The 10,903-nt window shown below is 30.4% G+C and overlaps 1 protein-coding gene across 1 annotated transcript; it reads right to left on the bottom strand.

The window, feature by feature from the left end:
- Positions 1-1,044, bottom strand: LOC122581487 (cyclin-dependent kinase F-4-like). The gene has a single exon (XM_043753717.1). The coding sequence runs from the start codon at positions 1,042-1,044 to the stop codon at positions 1-3; it is 1,044 nt and encodes a 347-aa protein (XP_043609652.1).
- Positions 1,045-10,903: the final 9,859 nt, after the last annotated feature.

The raw sequence follows: 10,903 nt of genomic DNA, 5'->3' as shown, positions 1-10,903 counted from the left end.
CTAGAATGCCAGATTTGGAATAATTGGCAACTTAACCGAGCCGATATATATCTGACCACATTCACGTTGACTACTCTTAATAGGAATTCTTGTACTGATCCCTTTCATACCCTCTCGCTTCATCGCCTTAATAAACACACTTGGGAAGGAATTAAAGTAGGTAGTCGATGGAATAGGATGATTATACCAGTCGCGGAAGAAGGGATGTTGAAGCGCCTCCATGGCTGTAGGCCTGTCCTTGGGGTCCCAAGAAAGGAGCGAAGCAATCAGATTAACCGCAGCCAGGCTTGCATTTGGTAACAGTTCTGAAAACGGCACACCAGCAACATCTTCTGGAAACTTATGATATAAATTCCTTGCAAGATCAAGTCCTTCAGACCATGTATCTTCAGTTGGGCTGCCTAAAACACTGCAATGCTTATCCATCACGTCCGAGTTAGTAAGACCTTCAAACAATGGTCTGAAGCTGAATAATTCAGCCATTATTGTCCCCATTGCCCACATATCAACTGCTGAATCGTACGTCTGGGAACGTAGAAAAACCTCAGGTGCTCGATACCAATGTGATGTGATTTCATGCTCCAGAGGCAGAGTACTTTTGGTATCACGGGCTGAACCAAGGTCACCAATTTTGACCGTACCTCTTCCAGAGACAAGAAGGTTTTCGGGTTTTAGGTCACGATGGAAGTACCCATGGTGATGCATGTGGGCTAGACCAAGAAACGCTTCTTCGCATGTTTGTTTGATCTCTGTTTCCGAGAAGGGTATCTTTCGGTTCATCATACATTCGAAAAGATTGCATTCCATGTATTCAAAAACCATCGATGCGGTGTCATTGTTTTCTTGGATGGATAGTTCCTTGAGGCTCACGATATTTGGATGATTGTTGAACTTGTAGAGTGCCTCGACTTCCACTTCCCATGACTTGTTCAATGTAAACAGATTCTTGATCGCCACGATTTCACCAGTTTGCGTGTTGTAAGCTTTCCAGACAACCCCGAATGATCCGCTTCCCACTTCTTCAAGTAATGCGTATTTCTCCATAGTTGACGTACTTTTTTTTTTATCGATCTTTTGTAACACAAATATTGATCAATTAACTTTATTATTGATCAAGAAGATACTAATTCGATCTTCTGTAACACAAAGATTGAAATCGACATATTTAATTACGAACGGCTAAAAGAAAATCAAAGAATGTGATCGAATCGAATCGAAAAGAGTAAGCAGCACGTACTCTTTTTTTCGCAAGTGTAAGATATTGTTTGGGTTATGGAAATAGTTCATTGGCCATATATATATAGTGGGTTTAGATTGAGGTTTATGCGTTGTAATGATATTCGTTTAGATAGACTTTCCTTAATCGAATGTAAACTTTTCGAATAAATTTATTTTAAAATACGCGTTAACAAATTTATTTCAAATCAGTTAAGAATACGCGTTAACAAATGATTTAGAATAGAGTTTATGCTTAGTTATACATATTTTTTTCTTTCTAAGTTTTTGTAAAACTAGATTATATTCCTCTGTTAAATAAACATAACTAATAAAATTTTAATGTTTCATAATATCTTATTATATTGATAATTTGTAAATAGAAAATATTTGAAAAACAATAATGCTATATTTGTTTACGTATAATATTTAAATGAGATACATTAAAATATATGTAAAAAGGAACTACATGATGTACATATATATATATATATATATGTAATAATCATATTTTAATTTATTATAATAAAATTAAATTTAAAAAAGTTATAAAACGTATATGACATTAGCAAATTAATCTAATGGTTTAATTAAAATTTGAGCTTCATCTAAGGATCCAAACTTTTACATTTTGGATTTAAGGTTTTTCTTTTATGTATATTTAGAGATTATATCTAACTATTTTTTAGATAGATCCCAACATCCTTATAAATATAAGAAGTGAGCATTGGGCTTTAAATAAAAACTAATACAAAATACGCCAACAATAAACATGGACGGATTTAGCTTAGGGGCAGTGTGGGCAACTGACTCCACCATAGTTTAATACAATGTAAAAAAAATAATTATTAAACAATAGATTTGAAATTTTACTTCTAAAAATATGTAGGAGATATTTAATCGGGAAGGATTTATGTTTTTTATTATTGGATATATGAATGTTAAAGGTGATTATAAAAGAAAACTTGAGATCTAAAAATAATGGCTGAAAAAGTTTCTACAGGGAAGAAATGAAGAAGATAGACTTGCAATGAAGGAGATGACTTTTGGATAGTTAGATAAATGTCTTTTTGCATTTTATTTGCAATGCACCCTTATTGTTTAATGACTATTACACTTTTATCCCTTGACTTGATAACTTATATAATTATGGCTATAGTATCTGATGAATAAATTTTACTCACTATCTCATCTCATCATAGTATATACTCTTATTTGTTTTGGTAAAATCCAAATTGTTTATTTATATGGTAATATAAATTGTATATATTTCATGAACATAAACTTCTAAGCAAATATGCTGTGAACTTTTCACTCTTAATGTATGTATGAATAAAATTAATATACACGTTTACATTAATGTCTTCACACTCGTACAATTGGTATAAAAGAAAACCGTCTTTATTAATTGCACTGCCATGATATATCCTGGATTACTAGTTTATTAGTGGTATCTTTTGATGATCTCGCTCTTAGCATCAAAAACCTTAGGACCGACCCACAAATGAGTATGACATATGACTATAAAATTTGTCCCCTCGTAATGAATTTTCTGACTCCGTCTCTGACAATAAATAAAGAAAAGTAGTCATATATAAATATTTTGTTTATATCATTTGATACCCAAAGCATTATTTAGATATTTTGTAAATTTCTTTTATAAATTTTCAAACAATGATCGTTAATTTAATTATAAACTTTGTGTTAAAAAGAAAACATATATGCCAAAAAACTAAGTAACTTTAGACTAGCTAAAGTTTAGACCATATATGGCTATCTTTAATGCTAAGAATGCCCTTAGGCGTTTTTGAGTTGTCACATCATATCATTATAAATCATTACATATTCTTATAAATCTTTCAAATTTTAATATTTTATCTCCAACCATAAAAACATCTTTATATATCCTTATAAATCCTTAATGTCCTTTAACTTTAACTAAAAATAAAAATATATTAGGTAAGGACAAGTAAGGGTATTCCCTTAGGTAAGACGTCATTCAAAAGATCTTTAGTTTTGAACAAGCTTCAACGGCAAAAGATATCCTAGGACACCTAAGGGCGCCAAAGGCATCCCTATTGGAGATAGCCTAAGAGTAATAATAGAGTTAGAAGGGGCTAACAATAATTTTTAGAAAATGACAGGACACACTACGGATCGAAACCTAACTAGGTTCGAAATATTGTACCAGGGGTATTCGGTATCAATTTCAGTTTTAAGGCTAACATTTTTTGGTTTTGAAACTATATGGTCCGGTACTTGTATAGTTGTATTAGGGTCAAGGGCGTAGTCGACAAGTTTTATCGGAAAAATGGATCGGCTAGCATCGATTCTTTGGCAAACTTATAGCACATGCATTGGCAAGTTTCAGCAAGTCAATCGGCAAATTGGATTGACTAGTTTTGGCCGATTGTTGCATGTATTGGCTCTTCCATGTGAACTAGGGGCATAGCACGTGACATGTATTGGCGCTTTTTTTCCATACCATTTTTGGCAAGCATTGACAAATTGGCAAGTTATACCATTACTTTTGGCTTCTTGTTGGCAATAAATGACAATATTTTGGCACATCCACATGGCTTCTTTTTATTGGCTAAAAACTTGCCAAAGAGTCAAAATTTGTCAGTAGACCCTTACCCTTTATAGATACAAAAACAAAATTAGTTTAAAATAAGGTTTATTGTATTCCTAACCAAAATGGACTTTCTACTTACCGTCTTTAGTTTTCTGGTTTCACAAGTATTCCTAATTCTCATTTGCTAAGCCCAAGTTAAGACTACAAAGAAGGTTGTGTACTTGTGAATTGTGCGTGTTTAGGATGAATGAAAACTTTTCCAACAACAAAGGTTGTGAATTTAGCTTTTGAAGAACAATGTTTTTTTTTTTTTTTTTTTTTTTAAAAAAACAGAGATTTTAAATATCTACTCGAAAACCTACTTTGTAATTATGTATAACATCAAATGATATTTTTTTTTTGAACAACAGTAGTGATTGGACTCAGCGGCATGCCTCTTCATCGTCCGGTAGAGATCAACCACGTCACCAGCATAGTCAATCTGAGGGCATGACTGGCGGTGGAAGTTCCACTACCGTTCTGGAGGAAACTAGCAAATGCTATAGAAAACCCTCGTGCTTTACCTCATTGGCAAAGACTTCCCAATATGCCTTTTAAAGGTTTTGAACTTGTGACCAACATTTGGTTGAAAGAAATAAGGGGCATTAAATGAATAGTTGGGCTAAATCCCAAAGACGAATGATATTTATTATGTCGTGACTTGTGACCAATATAGTACTTCTTAATAAAAAAGAATATTGAAACTAAAAAAGGTGAAGGGAAATATATCGTTTGTAACTAAAGAACTAGGTTTTCTAACCACTATACGAAAATTTGTCCATTTATAACTTTGTAAGTGCAAAAGCTAAATGAATGGACATTTAAATTTGTTGCCTTCCAAAAAAAATGGACATTTAAATTTGGGTCTACTATAAGGAAATTGTGAATTGCTTTACAATTGTTTTAGAAAATATGGAAGCCCAACATAAAGCCCAACATTAAGGGATGACCAGATTTCATATTGAAGATGGGACTTGACTGTTTGGGAAGGTTAATTTCGGTTAAAACTTTGAGTTAGAACAATAAAGTTACTCGCGTTTTGTTATGGTTTATCATGTTTAGTTTTTTTCATAACAAACTATGATTTTTATCGTTGTATTGGAATATGTCGTATTATATTTCTCACGTCAATTTTTAACCAACTATAAATTTTGGTATTGTAAAAAAAGTTATTATTAAGTACGAACTAGATTTTAGACCCGTGTCCAACACTGGACACGAGGTTTACGATATTATCAATATTAGATCTTCACACATTTAATTCATAAAAGATTATAATTTTAAAGATATACGGTTATAAGTGTTATACTTTGTAAGTTGTAGTACAATAATCACAGGTTCGTCACTGTCATTATTAGCTGAGACATGTTGAAGGAATTGTTTATCATAGTCATTTCACATGACACATGATACAATAATTTATCTATTATGGAAATTTTTAAATCCAGTTCTAGTTATAATGTGATATTATTATGAAAGATAATTAAAAAATAGAATATAAACATACTTTTGATCATGTACTTGACATTCAAGTATGTATTTGATGGTGATGCAGACCCATAAATAAATAACAATTATGATTGTTTTCATATTTTTTTATAACAATTAAAACTATTGATTTGAGTAACAATTATAACTTTAAAAAATTAAATATAATATAGATACTTTTTGTAACCTTTTTTAAATTTTTGAAAAAACCTCCTTAAGTTGATGGCTAAAAAGTGTAAGTTATTGATGGAAAACAAAAAAGTGTAAATTAGTTTTATACAAGCTAATATAAATATTAATATAATAATATATTTGGATAATGATTATTATAATTTTTATGTTATAGTTAAGCTAGATGATGACATAAGCGAAAGTCAATATGATGACATTGACCAATTTGATTGGTCAATAAATTGTACAACTGTCTTATAATATATATTAGATTAGATTAGATTAGCTATTATTCTATTGAATATATATGTAAGAAATATTCTGTTGGATATATATTAACTATTATTATTCTTGATTTATTTTATTGAAATTATTGGTTAGAAAGTGTAAATTTATGGGATACATATTGAATATATATTAGTTCTTATCAATGGCCATGACCCATGACCTCCGTGTCCAGAGGCCAAAGTGTTTACCACTGATACAACTATGTTGTTTTTTACACTACTTCTGGTCTTTTACTTTAATATAATTCACAAAATATCATTGTCAATATTTGAACCTTATAAAAAGTGTTGCAATATAAAAAAGTTAAGCACACATAAAGATCGATAATACTAATAAAATAATTCCATAATACTATCGATAAATTAATTTATAGGTACAAAAATCTAATTCATCTATAATTTTGTAAGGGAAATGATTAATCATTTTAACAAAATAGCTTAAAATTTCTGCTAACTATTAGATGATGACATGCGTAAAAATCAGGGGGCAAAATTAGGAAAGAGAATTAGTAAATAACACATATCGTTTTCTTATAATATTAGAAGGATTTTTAGGCTAATATTTAAGGGGATTTATCATTTTCCATTCTGTAAATATATAACACATGAAACTATATTTGTTTTAGTTTTTTTTTTTAAATAAGTTGTCATGTGATTTTATTTTAGCAAGCATACTTTAAAACAATAATTTAGTGATTTAATATGTCAGTTTTTCAATCGAAAGTGGTAACAAACTTGTAGTGATCATCATACATAAAAAAAAAAACAAAAACAAAGGATTGGATCAAACAAAAGGCTCAACTGATTTAAATAATAGTTAAAATATATTATTAAAATCCAGCTAAGTGTGTAAGAGATTTCTGCCAATTTGTGACTCGATCACCATCTTTGAATCTAACCAAGTCGTTCCATGTCGATATATGCCTTTAATTTAAATGTTAGATTGGTGGTCAGTCACAAAGATGAATCACGTGACCAGTCACATGCACTTTAAAAAAAAAAAAATAGTAATTCTTATATTGAACCCAAATGAGCATTTTATCGAGTGAAAAAGAAAAGAAATATATTCTGTCTTTATATTAGTGTGTTTATCAAACCGTCAAACCGTTAAAACCGAATCAAACCGGGATACTTGAATTGGTTTGGTAGGATTAAGTTGTTAAAGTCTGATTCGACAGTTTAAGTTTTGAAAAACCAGGTTCATTGGTCCGGTTACAGTTTGAACAAATAACAAACCGTTCGTAATATATATATATATATAATTTAATTCACATATAGATTATAGTTTGGAAATATTCTTGGTGTATTCTATTTAACTTTTACAAATTTATACTATTAACACTTTTTTTTTAAGAATCGAAGGTTTGGAAGTTTATTATATTAGCATTCTTTTGGAATTTAAGTATTTAAGTGTGGTTTTAAAAAAAATTTCAATAGCTATAATAAATATTTCATTTTGACTTTGTATGTTATTGAAAAAATTAAACTTTTTCTTGTAATTAATTTGAATCCAATGAAATCTATATGAATTATATAATATAATGAAATATCTTCTGTTTGTAGAGTATACGTTGTGTCTATTTGTGTGATAAACGAAAGGGAAAAAAAAAGAACTCGAAACCGTCGAACCGACCAAACCGGTCCAACTTACATGGTTTGGTTTGGTCTAGTTTGACAAAAAAAATTGGTCTAATTTGGTTTGATATATCTTGAAACCGGAAATAAATATCAAACCAAATCAAAACGGATCACGAACACCCCTATTTTATATGCTAGTAAAAGATATTTTAGTGAATATATCAAACCCAAATTATTTTAATGTATTGCTCTCAAGTTTTGTTTGTAATTCCTGAATCCTCCTAATTCCTTGCTAGGTTTCTTTAATAAATTTGCCATTAAAAAAACATTAACAGTGTGTTCTTAAGTTTATTTTTAAAAGAAAAGAAAAGAGTTGAAGAGATGAGAATGAAAGAGAAAGGTTATAATTTCTATCTTCTCAAATCATTCCATATTTGGGAAGAAAATTTGTTCACCAAAATCAACTAAAAAATCCATTCATTTCATTTCTCTTCTTTCCTTAAAAAAAACTCAAAAACACAATTTTTCTTAAAATCTTTTATGTTCCTTTCCTTTCTTCCCATGACAAAACTCAAGAACACAGGGTAAGCACATACATACAGTGGATACTCAAGACTGTAGGTTTTAATGTTAGTTAAGTTTAGGTAAATAATAGTCAGTTTCCAGAGCAGAAATGACAAGATGTATTGAACTACTCTTTGAAGACTTGTGTATATGCGTGTTGGAACCACGTTAGTGTGACCGTCACTGATCATGTGTCATTCCTGATATGATAATTGACGATAATGAAATCCCTATGTCTAAGTAAATATTCGATGGACGTATTTACTCTTAAAGACATATTATAGGGTTTCCCATTAGGTGATTGGACTTGAGAGGACTAATGAGGCACAAATTAAACACCAGAGGGACTTAATATGAAAATACTCTCCTTATATATACAGAGAGTAATTAACCCTAATGTAGGGTTAATCACGAAATTAATCACAGCCCCCCATATCATAAAATTCGTCCATCTTCTCTGTTGAATTCATTAGAACAGAATTCATCACTTCATCCTAAATCAATCATCTTATTTTGGGAACCCGAAATCAATGACAAATATGTTTAATGCCTTTACAGGTTCCTCTGGATCTCACGGTACGTGTATATTACGAATTGAATCATGTTATATTTCAACAGACTTGTGTATATGCGCTGATAGTTGGTGAAGTTATCTGGATATAGTTTTTTTAGCCTTAGAAACAGTCTATCAAGAAATTTGTATTAGTCAAATAAACGGCACATGATCCTCTGGTCTTTTCAAATCCCAATGTCCATCCTAAAAGAAAATACGGATCTATCAGTTTAAGTTTAATAATTTAATACTTCAACTATTAACACTTTCATATAATGAAAACTTCTTTGGTTATTAAAATGAAGTAAACAACAACAATATTCAATCTTTTTGAACAGGGCATACAAAAGTTGGGATACATATAGTCTTGTTTTAACCCAGAGGCAGAAAGACCGTTTTCATAAAAATTTCTGCCCAAAATAAAACAAAAGTAGAAGAATGTAAATAGTTTAGTTTGTCTGACTATGTCAAAAGTAGAAAAAAGTAACAAACATCGTACTTTAACGTAAATTGAAAAATTGAACAAGATAGAATAAACTAAGACATTAAACATATTAAAAATCAACATAAAAACGGTAATAAATCCAGTTCTTAATTTAAGTTACAGTCTCTAACTTTAACCATTTTTGTCAAACATTCGGTCAATTTTCGACACTACTAATTAATAATCTCTTTAAGAACTCTTTACTATTAACTATTTTCTTTTTCTTTTGAGCTAGCCTAGCATAGAATCTCACCTACTAGCCTTCCTTTGACTATGTTGATACTTGCTACTACATTGTTGCTCAAGGTTTTAGTTTAATTAAAGTATTAAATATCTGTCTCATATATATGTATATACGTATACGTATTAGTATATATCTTGCACATGCATGGATGCTCTCCTTTTCTCTATATAAAGACATAATGACTCTAATGATATTTTCCCATTTTGAGATCCATTTGTACCAATTCCAAAAAGTGTCCTAAACAATTAATCATGAAGACCCAAATCAAGGTGATCTCAATTTTAGCTTGTTTACTTGTTTTTTTCCAAATGTGTCTTCTACATTGCAATAGTACCACCACCAACATCAAAAGAAGTACACTACTACATGAGGTTACCAAGATGTATTCAAGGAAATTGCTTTTAAACACCGTCGCTATAGATCCAAGTTCGTTTGATCAAAAGCCTGGAAGCAGCGTCCCTACTCTCGAGCATTACAAGCATAGTTTGAGGAAGAAACCACGTAGTGGCCCGAATCCAACTCAAAATAAGTAAACTAAATCATCTGTATTAGAGTAGTATTTTTGTAGAATTGAGATCATATTACTTCATTTTGGTTCTTCAACTTTTGATTTGCATATTTTTATTTGCAATAGTTATAGATCGAGATGTATTAGAAATTATTTAGTGTACAGTAAATAAATTCCACGTACAATTATCTTTACAATTTGGTTTAGTTCTTTCTATGTATGTTTATGTATATAGGTGTGTATGTGAGTATTTCATCTATCATATATGCTTAATTTGATTCTATACTTTCATCATCATGTTATCACTACTCGTATATAATAGTTGTATATTATACATGTTTAATTGTCTATAATTAATTAGAACTGATCATCTAATCCAAAGTTATCTGTCAAAGTTTTTCGATTACAAAGTATATAGAGTATTATATTTAAATATCAGGAAATATAGTAAACGAGGAATAGCTAGTGTTAGGTTGTGGTCTTGTGGACTTGTGGGTTGTTACAAACTATTTTACTTTCATATTACATTATTAATGTTGGTATCTATCATCGATCGTTCAAGTGATTTGTGATCTATAAAAGAAACATCAAATTTTCGTGAATTGGTTGGACCGTAGAGACAGAGTCCGCCAATCAGAGTTAGCAGTATTGAACAAGCAAGTAATTACATTTCAGCCCCATCTGTACAAAAAGTCAACAATAGTAGTAGTGATTATGGAACTCAAGATGTTTCAAATTCTGAATTGGTTATTAAAATGGAAAAAGTTAGTAAATGCTCACTTAGGAGTTTTTTTTTAAAAAGTGTAGCAAATCAATATTTCCATTTTTATCTTTTACATAGAATAGACCATAGTAGTCCCATACTGATCAGAAGTTAGTAGTTGGAGGGTAGCAATGTTTTTAATAAAATGTAGCATGTGCTTAGACCACATGTCTATCGAAGATTTATATATGGTGTGTTTACTTAGTTTATGAGTATGAGAATAAAGGCACGACTTTCGTTTATAATAAGTTTTCTTTGTTAATGACTTTAGGATTATAAAAACCCACTAATCTGAACATATTCTTATCCCAACGAGTAATGGACTAATGGGTTTAAAAACCCACTCCCTTTTCCTCTTAACTAAAATCTGATTCCATGTTCAAACCAAACACCCCTTCAAGTTGTTGACTTGTTGTAGCTACATTGGGCCATCG

The sequence above is a fragment of the Erigeron canadensis genome, chromosome 9, assembly GCF_010389155.1.
Source record: "Erigeron canadensis isolate Cc75 chromosome 9, C_canadensis_v1, whole genome shotgun sequence".
NCBI lineage: Eukaryota > Viridiplantae > Streptophyta > Magnoliopsida > Asterales > Asteraceae > Erigeron > Erigeron canadensis.
The sequence above is the reverse complement of the archived record's forward strand: the minus strand, read 5'-3'. Positions and strand labels throughout refer to the sequence as shown.